The sequence below is a fragment of the Papio anubis genome, chromosome 12 (assembly GCF_008728515.1).
Source record: "Papio anubis isolate 15944 chromosome 12, Panubis1.0, whole genome shotgun sequence".
Lineage (NCBI taxonomy): Eukaryota > Metazoa > Chordata > Mammalia > Primates > Cercopithecidae > Papio > Papio anubis.
In genome coordinates, this window is record NC_044987.1 from 75,713,729 (window position 1) to 75,729,863 (window position 16,135).

The 16,135-nt window shown below is 33.2% G+C and overlaps 1 protein-coding gene across 16 annotated transcripts in view; it reads right to left on the minus strand.

Moving 5' to 3' along the window:
- The window catches only part of SOX6 (SRY-box transcription factor 6), a 766,932-nt gene that overhangs the window by 407,165 nt on the left and 343,632 nt on the right, over window positions 1–16,135 (minus strand). The window contains exon 1 of one of the 16 annotated variants that reach the window (XM_031653909.1): window positions 11,519–15,055. The exons of 13 other annotated variants lie outside the window; for them this stretch is intronic. In XM_031653909.1, the coding sequence (XP_031509769.1) occupies window positions 11,519–11,586 (68 nt within the window). In that variant the 5' untranslated portion in view covers window positions 11,587–15,055. 2 more of the 16 variants (XM_021926868.2, XM_021926872.2) reach the window with 2 other exon arrangements.

Here is a 16,135-nt window from a genome sequence, read left to right on the forward strand (position 1 = left end):
CCTGAGAATTTAATTTATACGTTTCTGCAAGTTCCAGAGATACAATCATACCCAGGTATTGTCAATTTTTTAGAGCAAAAGTGTGTAGGTTTTCTGGTTGATTACTTAACTCTAATCCTTAAGAATAAAAGTAAACAACAAATACATTGAATAAACACATATGTGTATACATATTATATGTTCTGAACATTATTAGGTCATAACCATGCTGAAATGAAAAGAGGGAGGGAGGGAGGAAGGAAGGAAGGAAGGAAAGGAAGGAGGGAGGGAGGGAAGGAGGAGAAGGGGAAGGGAAGAAGGAAGGAAGCTAACTTATCTTGATTAATACAGAAATGTAGCCCTTAGTATAGCTAATAAATACTCAAGGCTGTGCATCACTGACCCATCTTTAACTCAGTACAATTACTATGGCTTCCATGCTGATACTATCGCAAAATATTATGCTATATCATAATGACTTAAGTCATAAAGCCAAATCTTTCTTTCTCTGAATTACCTTATGTGCCTCTTCATTATTCAGAACATCCTGGACTGCATATGAACTGAACTGGGAATTACCTCTTATGAAACACTGAAAACCCCATGGAAGTCCACCCAAAAAATAAGGATATCTGTAAAACCTATTCCAAATGTTTTCATTGTCAGGAACTCAAATCTTTGTTAGCTCATTAGAATCTCTGGTAATTATAACATATAGTAACTTTTAGTTATATTATCACTAATTCACAGGTCTGCAGTTTTCTTTCTAACCCTTCTGCATTCTTAAGATTCAGAGTTATTCAGATAAAATGATGGCAATGCATTTCAAAGTAATTCTAAAAATTAACTTCTACAGCTAAGCAATTGGTATTTCAAATATCACACGTGGAATACATTTTAAACAGAAAAAAATTAATATTAATGTCATTATCCTTTTCTCCTATTTAGCACTCTTAGAGTCTTATTTAAGAAACACATGCCACAATATGATTCAAATACTTTAAATAATAAAAATGTTAAAAACATGTGGTGAGGTTTCTTTGTAACGAAAAAAAAAAACAAACACACACACTCACGTGGCAAAAAGAATTATGTGCGTGTCATAAATTTACCCATTCTATGCTGTATTCTCTAAGGCAATGCTCTATACTCCATAAAATCCAAGAAACAATAAAATAAAATTGTGTTTGAAAGCCAGACAAATACTTAAATAGGAAAGAGCAGGTCCATTTTTATTCCTTTCATATTCATATTCTCTCTCTCCCATCTCACTCTCCAAACTTCTCTCCATGATCATCTTTGTTATTATTGATGTTTCTATATTTTCTATCACTGTTTTAAGAAAAGGAGACAACCATAGTCCAAATTCATAAAATGAAAGTCAAACTTGATGCAACACTATGCCTATTAGCAACTTTTAAGAATGGAACTTCAAAATAAAGCATCATCTAACAATAACAACAAAAAAATACTGCTGCCATTAGGCGTTATATGAAAAAATAGGTACAAGTTCCACCAACTCATGTAAAAAAAAAAAAAAAGAAGCCTCAGAAGTTTACTATTATTAACTAACACTTCAAAGCTTTTTCAAACTTTCTGGCCCACACCAATTAATTTGCCACCCTACCCATTCATACAAAAGTTATACATATTATTAAACAGAATAATGACATCTTCTCATCACACCTAATCTCTCCAATTGAAATCAGATTTTTTGCATCACTGAACCAGAGAGGTTGTTACAACCGAAATGAAAGTGAGACCTAGAGAGTTTAAACACTTTGTTCAAGTAATTAGTTACAAATTAGTAGCAGAGTTAAAATTAGAACCCAGTTCTCCAAACTCCAAAACACCAATCCAGATCTTGAAACTTCAAAGCACATAAAAAAAAGAGAAGAAACTGTCCTGGTCCTAAAGAATTCACTAAAACTCTAAAGTTGCATATTTCTGCGGTGAATATTATTTGGTCACAGTAATGGAGGTAATTGAAGAGCTAATGCAAACACATTTTTTTTAAAGATTTGACTAATCTCAAATAATTTAAAGAGCTAATGCACACCCAGCAATCCCATTACGGGGTATAAACCTAAAGGAATATAAATTCTTCTGCTATAAAGACACATGTACAGGTATGTTTGTTGCAGCACTATTCACAATAGCAAAGACTTGAAACCAACCCAAATGCCCATCAATGATAGACTGCATAAAGAAAATGTGGCACATATACACCATGGAATACTATGCAGCCATAAAAAAAGGATGAGTTCATGTCCTTTGAAAGAACATGGATGAAGCTAGAAACCATCATTCTCAGCAAACTAACACAGGGACAGAAAACCAAACACTGCATGTTCTCACTCATAAGTGGGAGTTGAACAATGAGAACACATGGACACAGGAAGGGAAACATCACACAATGAGACCTGCCGGGGAGTAGGGGGCTAGGGGAGGGATAACATTAGGAGAAATACCTAATGTAGATGACGGATTGATGGGTGCAGCAAACCACCATGGCATGTGTAACAAACCTATACGTTCTGTACATGTATCCCAGAACTTAAAGTATTATAATAATAATAATTAAAACAATTTGGCTAATCTCAAATAATTTCTGTAAACATGTGGCATACCTAATGTGATTTATTTTCTTCCTGGATTTATACCTTCTAAATTAGATTGGCTTAAGGTCAATATTAAAATGAACTTGCATCTCAAAACACTAGCAAGGAGTGGGAGTAGAAATGATAGTGGAAATAGAGAGAGAGAGGCATCCAGAATAAAAAGATGCTAGCTGCCAAAGGAAAGTCATCCTAGAATTAGAAAATTGTTGTACTCAATCCTCAAGACATAATCCATGCATGTTTGATAGTTAGCTATAATTATAAGTGAAATCCTTTGCCTACTTCCTCTACACTCCTGCCTTTAAATGGCTAAAGCCTCCTTTCAGAAAATGGGTACCAGGAATACAGGAAGAGGAAGCATATGCAAATTGAGTTTTAAAATCATAGCACTCTTGCTGACAGTAAGAATTTCACATGATCTCTGTAAGGTTAAAGTAAGAATATGAGGGAAGAATTCCTCATGGTCATCACTGAAACTCATGACTGCATTCTGCAGACCCAGCACAGATCAACTTAAATTTCCCCCAGGCAACTGTTGAAAATGGGGAAAACCTACTGCACTACTGATAGAACATTTAGACTTCAGAACTGACAACTGTATATTTTTAAAGACTCACTAAATATAAGAAAAGAGAAGGGAGATAAGGGAAAGGAAAAGAGAGAATTGGGGTGACAGAGAATATATGAAGTAGAAGAGAGGGAAAAAGAAAACAAAAAAAGAAAGAAGGGAATATTAAGGAGTGCTATCTCAGGAAATGAAAATCTCATAAAGCAACCTACAAAGGAATCTTTTATTTTTTTAAAAAAAGTCAAGTTGTTAGTTATAGAGTTATTGAAGATGTTGGTATTTGTTTCCAGACAAGGAAGATTTCAATTTTAAAATATAGTGATAAAAACTATATCATCAGGATTGAGCCTTATTCTCTTTTTCAGTAGTATATATACTGAATCAAGAGAAGGAAAAAGAGGAAGACTAAAAAGTGAGTAAGTAGATAAATAAAAACTGCAGGAAACAGGGTAAAGCCCTTTGTTAATTAGCTTCTTACTGTACAACTACTCAAAAATGTAATGTTAGTTTTCCTTGTTTATATCTCAGTTCCCAGGTATGCAAGGACAAAAATTAATCAATGTGAATTTTCTTCTCCACCAGAAATTGCCACTTTAAGCCAGTTAATAATATGAGGAGTGAGGTTGTTCATGCTAGGTACCAATGAAAATATTTTGTCACAGAAAGAACTAAAATCAAATGGACATAGAAACTATAAAGGCAACCAACATTTGTTTTTATCAGAAGAGGGTAACAAGTAATTTCACTATACGAAAAAAGAGAAACAATTTTAGAAAAAAAAAAATCCACTTGAAGACATTATTCTAAAGTAACATTTATTGTTTTCTTTTCATTGTTATTATTATCTTGTTCCTGCACATGTGACTCTGCCCAAGCATGTAGAAAAACATTTCCATTGTGTTAATATCTATAGCAGAAGAGTCAGGATTTTACTAGAAATTCAACAAACTCTATGTATCTTTTACCTCCTCCATACCCAGAAAATATAAACAAGCATTTTAAAAGTAAAAATGTTTCTTTTGCCATGAGATATTAATTTCAAACGCATTAGAAATTGGAACTGCATCATACTATGAGGAGACAAATAAGCTGATCAAGACACTACGGTTTCAAATTGTTGGGCATCCTTTCAGGAAGGCAACTTGGCAAAGTGTATCAAAACCAGTAAAAATTCTCTTTGAACTAGCTATCTAGGAATTTACTCCACAGATATCATCATAATAGTGTTCAAAAATTTATATGTTAAATATGTTCATTAAAGTATTACTCATGAGAGAGAAAACATCAAAACAACCTAAATGTTCAACAGTTAGTAAGTACTAACACATTTAACATTTATCCAACAAACACGTGCTGAGGCCTACTATGTGCTAGGTATTGTGGATTCATTAAATTAAAAATGTGTCCTTAAAGTGAAATACAATGCATCCTGAGATTTTGTCATAAAATCCCAAATTGCTTTTTTTTTTTTTTTTTTTGAGACGGAGTCTCGCTGTGTCGCCCAGGCTGGAGTGCAGTGGCCGGATCTCAGCTCACTGCAAGCTCCGCCTCCCAGGTTCACGCCATTCTCCTGCCTCAGCCTCCTGAGTAGCTGGGACTACAGGCGCCCGCCACCTCACCAGGCTAGTTTTTTGTATTTTTTAGTAGAGACGGGGTTTCACCGTGTTAGCCAGGATGGTCTCGATCTCCTGACCTCGTGATCCACCCGTCTCGGCCTCCCAAAGTGCTGGGATTACAGGCTTGGGCCACGGCGCCCGGCCCAAATTGTTTTACAAATTTAGTATAATTATATTAAAATCACAGAGATTTGGAAGTGGGGGTAGGGGGAAAGACTTGATAAAATGACTCAAAAGTTCATGTGGAAAAACAAATACTTAAGAATAACCAAGACAATTTTAAATGAGAATAATTCAACTAAAAAGTATACAAAATATGACTAATTAAAATTTGCCAAATGAATGGACAGATCAATTAAAGAAGTTAAGAAATAGACCCAAATATCCCTATAATGAAAATTATGGTGTTTAAAAGATGAATGATATGACTAATATTGTTGAGATAATTGGTTCTTCATATCTTAATTGCATATCACACAACAAAATAAATTCTAGATAGATTAGAAAAATTAAAGGTAAAAAATAACATTATAATAAAATATATGTGACCATTTACATAACATTATATGGGAAAGACATTTCTAAAAATGGTTCTAAAGGCAGAAATCAAGAATAAAACTTTAGATTTCATGACAGAGATTTGATTTTCTAAAACTTTTAAGTAAACAAATTGATAAAATTGAAAAAAGTCTAAATCATACATGACAATGGGTTACTATTTTAGCATATAAAGACCTCACAAATCAATACAAATTAATTTCCCATTAGAATAATGCACAATACTTTGTGATAGGCTATTCTAAATTTTTTTATATATATTCATGAATTTCATCCTTGCAACAGACCTATGACATAAGTAATATTCTTATTCCCACTTTACAGACAAGGAAACTGAAACACTGAGAAATTAAGTAAATGCTCAAGTTTACAGAGCTGTTAAGTAACGATGATACAGCCAAGATTCAAACCCTGTCATCAACAATCTGACTCCAAAATCTATACTACCTCTCAAAGGTTATGAGTAAGAAATTTATTTTTCAAAAAAGAATGCAAGCTGGGCACAGTGGTTCACGCCTGTAATCCCAACACTTTGGGAGGCTGAGGCGGGTGGATCACCTGAGGTTGGGAGTTGGAGACCAGCCTGACCAACATGGAGAAACCCCATCACTACTAAAAAGACAAAATTCGCCGGACATGGTGGCGCATGCCTGTAATCCCAGCTATTTGGGAGGCTGAGGCAGGAGAATCGCTTGAACCCGGGAGGCGGAGGTTGTGGTGAGTCGAGATTGTGCCATTGCACTCCAGCCCGATCAACAAGAGTAAAACTCCATCTCAAAAAAAGAAAAAAAAATGCAAATAAATGAAGAAATATTCCATTTCACTACTAATGAAAGAAATGCAAATTATACTAAAAATAAGATGCCATTTTCTACTTGTCATATTGACAACAGTTAAAAATAATAATAATAATGTGTCAGAGTGGATGAGGAAAAATCAGTACTCTTAGACACTGTTGACAAGAGTAAACTAGTCAACTTTCCTGGAGGGCATTTTGGTAATATGAATCAAATTCCTTTAAAAAGGGATTACCCAACAATCTATTTTTAAGAATTTAAACTAAAGAAATAATTACAGATGTGTGCGAAGATTTAGCTACAAAGGAGTTTACTGCAACATTGTTAATAATAATGGAGAATCAAAAATAACCTTACCTATAGATGACCAGCTAAGCTATGAAATGGCCACAATAGAATAGTCTGCAATCATTAAAATTAATAATGTAAAACAACAGGTGGTATCATAGAAACTGTAAATTATATACCATTAAATTATAAAATAGATTATAAAACATTTGATACCATATGATCTCATTTTTGTTTAAATATACATATATATGCACATTAGATAGATAGGCACAGACATAAAATCTTCAATACAAAAAGTGTGTATACCTTAATATAAAGTGAAAAGGGTTTTTTTTTTATTTTTATGTGTATTGCCTAAATTTCTTGTATATACTATCTGTTACTTTTAGAGTAAATAAAAAGTTCATTTTAAAAAGAAAAGTTAGGCAGGAGAAGATAATTTGATGCCATAGGGAAATGCTCACATGTTAACTTTTTTAAAGTAGCTTGCAAAACAGCATGTGCAATAAGATCCCATTTTTCCTTTAAAAAATATGTGTATCTAAATAGAAAAACGTCAAGGATATAATCAGTATAAACATTCTGAGGTATCTCTAAATGTCATTACAGGGCTTTTATAATTTATTTTTTATATTTTCCAATTTTTTCCAATAACCATAGTTTGGTTTTTTAATCAGAAAAAATGTAATAAGAAAGACTATATTTACTCTTTTATCTAAATCCACTCTTCCAACTAATTGTTTAACAAGTCCATAATTATGGCTAAACGCAAAAAAAAAAAAAAAAAAAAACATAGTAACTTCTTACTGCCAAAACAGACACAAATAACTATGACAGTTTTTCTAGGAAAAGCAAATCTCCTAAATGTATTGGTATATTCTATCCAACCAATTCCAAATTTAATTTAATGATGAAACCTGTCAACTATATCAAGTTGCAAATGAGACATAAAAAGAAATCAAGCAAATACTAATAGATAGGTAGATATAATAAAATAAGACAATTGAAAAATAGTTAAACAGATGATAAAAATAATGTACTGACACTGGTCATCAATATAGCAAGATAAAAAAATAAATGAACAGGAATCAATTAATTGGCAGTGTGACACTGCCAAAAGTCCCGGCCCTGATTTCTAAACATATGATCTTGAGCAAGCCAAATAATCTCTCCAAGTTTTAGATTCCTTGTCTTTAAACTTACAGTAAAAAAAAAAAATATATATATATATAGATAGATAGATTATTTGGCTTTATAATTACAGAAAAAATTGATACAAATGTAAAGAATTTCCATATGACTAAGCTAATATAAACCCTAGAATACCTCCAAAATTAGTACTTACTTAATTAAACACAGACGAAGATGGTAATGCCACAAGACAAAAAGAGAATTTTAGAAAGAAAGAAAGAAAATGAGAAGAGAGAAAAGAGCTGACATCCTTGATAGTGAAGAATTTCTGCAATAGGGAATCAAGGCCCAGGAAAACTCAGTAGCTTTTTCTTATTCCAGAAAAAGAACTGGGGACCAAATTTCTCAATTTTGGCTGCTAGCCTCCAGCCTAACTAATCACCCAGTTGCACTTCTGCACATGGAAAAGCTGATAGACCATCAACAAATTCTTTATCAAAATAAACACTTTGTAACACTGACAAAATTAAAAGTGTTGTAATCTATAAATGGCTCAGCCTGTTCTGTTAAAACTTTATCCCAGTTGGACACTATGCTTAAAATATGTTCAATTTTTTTCTTTACCTCTGTTGCAATTTTTAAGTCACATATATTTTCTTCCATCTCTAGAAAGTAAATTTGTTTTCATAATTTTCCAAATTATATTTATATACATTCTTCATGAAAATATGCATAATATAGTCAGTTTCATTTTTTTTCTCTCCAAAAGAGAAAACATGCTTGAAACCTTTTCTTTTTCAGTAAAAAATTCTAGTCTCACACATCTTGTTTCACTGACTTCCATATCTAAAACTTCTCCTTATTCCCCCACTCCCTCCCAAAACCCAAACATACACACACATACACACACAGGCAGAGGCACAATGGACACAATACCAAAATTTTAAAAATAAATGTTTAGACATAAAAACACCTGAGGGTGACACTAAGTTGTAAGCTATTTCTAAAACAATTTGTTAAGGTAGTGGGAAAAAAAAACACACAACAGACATTCTAATCAAAGTCTGGTAATTTTTCTCTCCAAGTGAATGTTATTAACCAGAATAATAAACCACCATTAACATAAGCCACTTCTTACAGTTAATCATTATAAAAGAAGAGTAAAAGTCTTAAAAAGCAAAGTCTTTGCCTATCAGAATGTTATTTTTACTTTAATTATTAAAGGATCTCTGGATATCACAGGGTTGCTTCTCTCCCAACCATCATCAAAACATTCAGTAAAAAACCTTTGTCAAATACGGTGTCACTCAGTTCATAAATAACAACATACTTGTCATCTGCACACATAAAGAACAGCCTAAATGTTTAATCAAATACCTCGACTTCAGGAATTAACTTCTTGCCTTTGTCCTTTGGTGGCCACGATATCTTCATTGGAAGCCTCTATTGCTGTCATTATTTCTAATTGAAATCATCCTCTACCTCCACACCCTTCCACGTAGGAAACATGGCTTTTATCTTTGTCTTGCACATGCACACAACAGAGGGAGGGAGAATAATTTGCTCTTTGCACTTTCAATAATAAAATAGCAAATTAATAAGGAGTGCTCTCTGTTATAGGATACCAAGCATGTTCAACACTCAATTCAGCTGTTGAAAAGAACTGCACTGTAACCCTTTTACCTAATATAGTATATTTTCAAAAGGCAGAGGAAATCTCTCAACTTGGGGGAAAATTATCTAAAGGTAAAGAGATGCTATATTTAATTCCTCACTTGAAGCTTGTGTCTATTCTGAATAAAATACTGCAACTTTAGGTGTTTCTGTGCTTAGATTTAAGAAATGGACCTAAATGAAGTTAGAGAGTTCAATGTGGAATCATTGTCAACTCCAGGGTAGTTGTACTAGTTGTACTAGTAATGGCAGAGTCAGGATTTTAACCTAGGCAGACTAGCTAAAGATCAAGCTCTTAACCACAACTTAATCTCTTAAGCACCATTAAAAACAAAACAAAACAAAACAAAAACAAAAACAAAGACAAAAAAACTAATTAAAACTTTTTGTTCCCTTTTCATGGATAATTTGAAGTATACATTGAGATTAAATCCTGTTTCCCTGAGAAATATAGCTGTACAATGTTGTGTTAGATAATTATTGTATTAACTTCTGTTTAAGTACCCTTTGATATAGGAAATTTAGCAAAGAATGCACTCATGATTCTATGAGTCATGAAATAGAGACTTCTGTAACAATAATAAGAATTGCTCTTTCCTTCATAAAATGTTTAAAGTTCATTCTTTTAGGATTAATTCAGCTTAAATACTGAGTTCCTTAGACTCTCCCACACTTATGTCACTACATTGCTCCATAGATTCCTTACACAGCAACATCCTTATAACAGAGCAGTAAGAAGAATCAGAAAGGCAGCAAAATCCAAAACAGATGTCTCAAGGAAATACATTAAAGCTTATTTACTTTGCTTAAAGGAGAATTCCTCAGCTCAGAATCTATTTACTCTTACTTAAGCATAACTGTAGCATAATTTTAATTATTTGAGGAGCACACCTAGGTTCCAATCCTGCTTCCACCACTTACCAATAATACAATCTTGGGCAAGTTGCTCGACTTCTCTGAGTCCAGGTATCTTTACCTGTATAGTAGTTCACCTTGCTGCAGTGTTGCAGGAATAAACCTAATAGATACATGTAATGTTCTTAGCACAGTGCCTAGCATATACTAAGTGCTCAATAAATGGATCTTTAATATCCTTAAAATATAAACTAATAGCAATTCAAGGAGTTATTCTGAGAATTAAATGGTATCACATGTAAAAGCACCTACATTAGTGCTGTACAACAAAAGGGAGGCCTACAAAATGTTAGTTTTCACTCTTTTCTTATCTAATTTAACAGCTCATAGCCAAATAGAAGTAGCAGCTTATAAAGGAGTGTGGGAGGAGGACTGATATTGCTAAAGGCAAAAACACTAATTACAGAGAAATGACAACTTCAAGTCTGAAAAAGGCAAAGATAGGAAACCAAAAATTCAGACACAAGAACTCAAAAAAAAAAAAACCAGCAATTTGGAGACCACTCAATGTAAAGATAAAAAGTCTTAACAGACGCTCAAGGAACAGCTCAGGAATCAGATGTTTGTAGTGATAGCTGAGCCATTGAGAAACGCTGTTAAAAAATTAAATTTAAAAATCAGAAGATAAAACTATGATATAACCTCATCCTCACATACATTACACCAAAATATTAACAGGAACTATCTCTGGTAATGAAATATAGGTTATTTTAATTATCTTCTTTAACCTTTCTATTTTTTCTAAACAAGAAACTGTTTAGGAATCAGAATGTATAGTTAAATTGTAAAAATAATATTGGCACGTACAGAAGAAGTCTTTAGAAACCTAAGAAATATATAAATGTGCAATAGATTAATTCATTCTAAACTGAGTTCCCTGTTCAAATTGCCTCATGACATCCTAGAAGAATAAAGGTATTAAAATAATGTAACATACGAGAAAAATTTGATTAGTTGTTGCACAATAAATTCACGTGAAAAAGAAAAAAATGCTAAAAGTAGATTCATCTTAGAGATACTATTTTAAATAGTAGTCAGTAGCAACACAAACCTTATAACAAAAACCACATATGATTACCTCTATCTTTGCTTGCAATAATTCTGACACACCCTCATTTTTAGAGTAAAAAAATGTTTAAACAACTCTAGGAAAAGATAGAAATAAACTGAAAAAATTGAGAAATTTCAAGAAGCATAGTCATAAGTGAAATGCACCTTTTTACATTCTAAAATAGAAATAAAAATGCTTTCGGCAAATGTAGCTATTACCATGTAATCACACTGAACAACGGGAAAAAAAGAATGGCAGCATAGAAAGCAAACTAAAATATCAGAAATGAACGTATTGCTTTTTTTTTTCTTTCTCACCTGTAGTATCTATCTCTCTTTGGAACTGTCCCACTGAACACCATGTACAATAAATTAATACAGAACATGCCAGAGAGCTGTACAGCAGATCCTAGAGGACTTTTTCATCTGGAAAAAGGGCATCTTCCCAGAAATAGAAATCATTTTCCTGTTTCTTCATTAACCAGAGCTCTAACTTTAAAAGAGTGAAAAGCAGAATAAAAAGTAGTAGGATGTTGTACACTCTCAATTACTTCAAGTACTGTTATTAGTAGTAGTAGTAGTAACAGTACAGGGCTAGTACAGATTTCAGATGAACTAAATGAAACACAGTCACACAGTTAATCTGTGGCAGAATCATAACTAGAATTTAGATTATGTGCTTCCCTGATCCCAATTAATATTCAGTTCACCTTTTCTATAATTTCCCCCAAAACTTGACATCTCCAGATCTGTCACTTTAGCTGACTCAGCTGTGACTATTTCATTTCTTTTCTTGGATTCTGATTGTCAGTGGGTTAAAAGCAATGTATAACATTTTTAATATCAGAGGCATCTATACTTCGTAATAAAAAGTGGGTAAGTTTAAATCATGCCTGTAAAATGTTTATTGAAGTGCATTTTAACCCTGGAAAATTTTTAAAAAATGCTCTTGAGGTATGCTTTATCTCAGTAGTGTCATTATTTTCAAGTCTCATTTCCACCACTTAAAAGAAAAACTTTTCAGTGAACAGAAAGGTAAAGAAAAAATAAAACAAATATCTTTCCTTTATTATTATGTTGGGATCATATTTTAATCCATTTTAAATTGGATACACCCAAGTCTTAGAAATGCAAACTCCTGTGACCAGAAAAGTTGCTGAGTTCTTCATGATGCTTAAAAGGAAAGAAGGGCGTAATAAATAAGTTTTTGGTTCTGATTCATTTTTTGCTCTTTTGAAATAATTAATGCTGTGGAAATCCCAGGCAACTGCTATATCATTTATGACTGAACTGAGTCCAAAGGAGAAAAATACGTAAAACATTATTTAATTAAAATTTTACATTTTTTTTTTCTCTCACATTTCCTTTCCTACTAGCTAATAGTCATTCAAATTAAGAGGATAGTTTCATGTTTGTTGCTGTTGAATTGCCTTGGGCCACATTAACATGTTCAGAGATCTGTGGTATCTGGAGCCATATTGTTCTCTGGGGCCAACCCCTTGAGTATGGCTCTCAAGCTCCCCCAGCCTTATTTCAAAGCTGTCTTTGGCAAAATGTAATGCTCATAGGAAGACTCTGCTTGTATTGGTATGCATATGGCTCTTGAGGAATATTAGCAGAGTTGTTTTTTGTTGTTGTTCTTACACATGTGGTTTTGCGTTTAGCTTGGGAAGTGGGATAATAATGAGAATTGAAGGAGGAATCCATTCAACTTCAATAATTTTACCATAATGCAGGAAACACAAAACAAAGAAAAGTTTACTTTCCTGATTCTAAGTTGAGAATACCACACTGGAAAAGCCTTTTCTGTGGCGGGCAGGCGGGGGGTGAGGTAACTGAGTCATGGCCCTGAAACAAAAAATCTAATCATGTCAATATCCTACTTAAAAACCTTCATTATTTCCCCATAACCTACAGGATATAGATTCCTTCATATAGATATAACACTCATTAATAAGCTGATTCCACATTATCTTTCTATTTCTACTTCCTGACACATATACACACACTTAGCAACATAAGACCTGATCTTCTCTAACTATTCTCTGTTGAATGCTCTCTAAATCATCTTTCCTTGATATCTATTCTTAGAGCTTGCAAGCTTCTTTTCCATTTATGGCCCTCATAAATACTGTTCCCTCTTCTGTCTCCTCTTCACTAAACTATATCCTACTTCTAATTTATGTCTCAGTTTTAATATCACTAATGTGTAGTCACCATCCTTGATCCCAAACCAAATTAGGTCTCCTTTTTCCTTCACAGTATTTATTATCCTACAATTAAATATTTATTTAATGTCTTCCTCTTATTTGGACTGTAAACTAGAGAAAGCTACAACATACATTTTAGTTCACCATTGTATTCCTGGCCCATATATACTTGGCACTCAATGGATTTAGGAAATTCTCTCATTATCCAAATATTCATTACGTGAGTCACCAAAATTATATAGAAGGTAAAAGGCATTCATTAATAACCTTACCATTTGTAAAATTACTCTTCACGTAAACATCTCTCACAGATTAACTTAACATGTATCTCACACATTTGGGTTAATGTCCTTGTATCTTTGATAATCATTGACAGTGCTTTCAAACTTGCTGGCACATTGGAGTCACGTGGAGACCTATAAAAACTATTGATACCTGGGTCCCATTTCAAAAGATTGATTTAACTGGTTGAAGTGTAACCTAAGCAAAAGAATACTTTTTAAAACTGCCATACACCTGTAATCTTTTTTTCAGTCAAGTTTGAGAATCAGGCTAGTCAATTACCAGATATTGCACTGTGGCATTGAAACCAGTGTTCGAAATAAAAATGTAAGGTGACTGCAAAACAAAACCACACACCTTGCAAAAGATGCAAGATTTCATGAAGCAAAGAAATATAGTGTCAGAGAATAGCTCAAACCATTGAAAAATCAACAATTTACAGTTAGACTAAGAAAAAAACTGAAGAACCAGAAAGTGGCAGGAATGACAGTCAATATGGTAGATTATTCATAAAAGAATTATTTGAATATAAAAAGATTAAGCAAAGTCCTTAGGAAATTTTATTTGCAAAAATGGCCTTTGTTATGTCAGATGGTACTACAGTGTGAAAATTGATTTTGCTTTCATAATATTTGACCTGAAAAATTACTCTTAAAAACATGATCACTCTTCTAAGAATTAATGCATAGTTAGAATTATAAATGAATGCTGCCAATATATAAACTTATTTCTATTAATTTTAATTTGTAAAAGTTGACTCAAAATGAAATCATTTTTCCCATTGTATACCATGCAATTTTGATCCCCACCCACTTAATACATTAAAATACAAAAGAAATCATCCTTGTATCGCATGACCTTGGCAAAGATGCAGATACAGTCCTACTTTTTTCCTCTTATATTATTATACTATTTGCTTCCTTGTCTTGCCTCATTCTAATGGTTGGACCTTAAATACAATGTCAAGTAGGATGAATGAGCATGGACAGTATCTTGTTTCCCATCTTGGGAAGAAAGCACTCACTATTTCACCATTAAATATGATGTTAGTTGTAGGTTTTTCATAGCCATCCTTTTCAGATTAAAAAAGTTATATGATATTCCTAGATTGCTGGGAGTTTTTTAATTATTAATGGGTGTGGTCAACTGTTTTTTCTGCATCTATTGAAATGATCATACGATTTCTAATTTACTCTATTAATACAGCAACATTTTCCAAATGTTAAACCAATCTTATATTTCTGGACTAAACCCTACTTGGTCGTGATATTTCATCCTTTTCCTATATTGCTGGATTTGCTGTTGTTTTGTTAAAGACTTTTGCATCGGCCGGGCGCGGTGGCTCAAGCCTGTAATCCCAGCACTTTGGGAGGCCCAGACGGGTGGATCACGAGGTCAGGAGATTGAGACCATCCTGGCTAACACGGTGAAACCTCGTCTCTACTAAAAAAAAAAAATACAAAAAACTAGCTGGGCGACGTGGCGGGCACCTGCAGTCCCAGCTACTTGGGAGGCTGAGGAAGGAGAATGGTGTGAACCCGGGAGGCGGAGCTTGCAGTAAGCTGAGATCCGGCCACTGCACTCCAGCCTGGGCGACAGAGCGAGACTCTGTCTCAAAAAAAAAAAAAAAAAAAGACTTTTGCATCTACGACCATTAAGGACATTGGTCTATAATTTTCTTTTTTTATAATTTTTTTTTCAGGTTTGGTGTTAGGGTAATGCTGGCCTCATAAAATTAGGTAGAAATTGTTCCCTTCTCTTATATTTTTTGAAAGAGTTTATGTAAGAGTGATGTTATTTCTTAAATGTTTGATAGAATCCACAAGTGAAATCATTTGGGCCTGGAGTTTCCTTCACAGAAATTTTTATTTTTTTAATGAACAAATTCAATTTCTTTCAGAAACAGCTATTTAAGTTTTCTGTTTCATCTTGTGTCAGTTAGTAAGTTTTTTTTTTAAGAAATTTGTCTGTTTCATCTAAGTTGTATAACTTTTTGGCATAAAGATATTCATAATATTTTCTTATTGTCAGTTTAATAACTGTAAGATGTGTAGTGATAATTCCTCTTTCATTCCTGATATTGGTAAGTTGTGTTGTCTTTTTTTCTTGGTCTTTACAAAAGAAAAACAATTTTTGCCTGTACATTTTTCTTGTTTCCAGCAATTTGACTATGAGGTGCCTAGATGTACTTTTCTTTGCATTTATCTTGCTTGGAGTTTGCTGAACTTCTTATGACTGTACATTTATACCTTTCACCAAAGTTGGGAAATTGGTGGCATTATTTCTTCAATTTTTTCCCTGCCCCAATATCATTGTCTTTTATTTTCTGGGACTCATGTATGTTAGACCTTTTAATATTGTCATATATCCCTAATCCTATATTCATCTTCTTTTCTTTTCCAGTTTTTTTCTCTGTTGTTTTGGGGCTTTTTGTTTTTGTTTT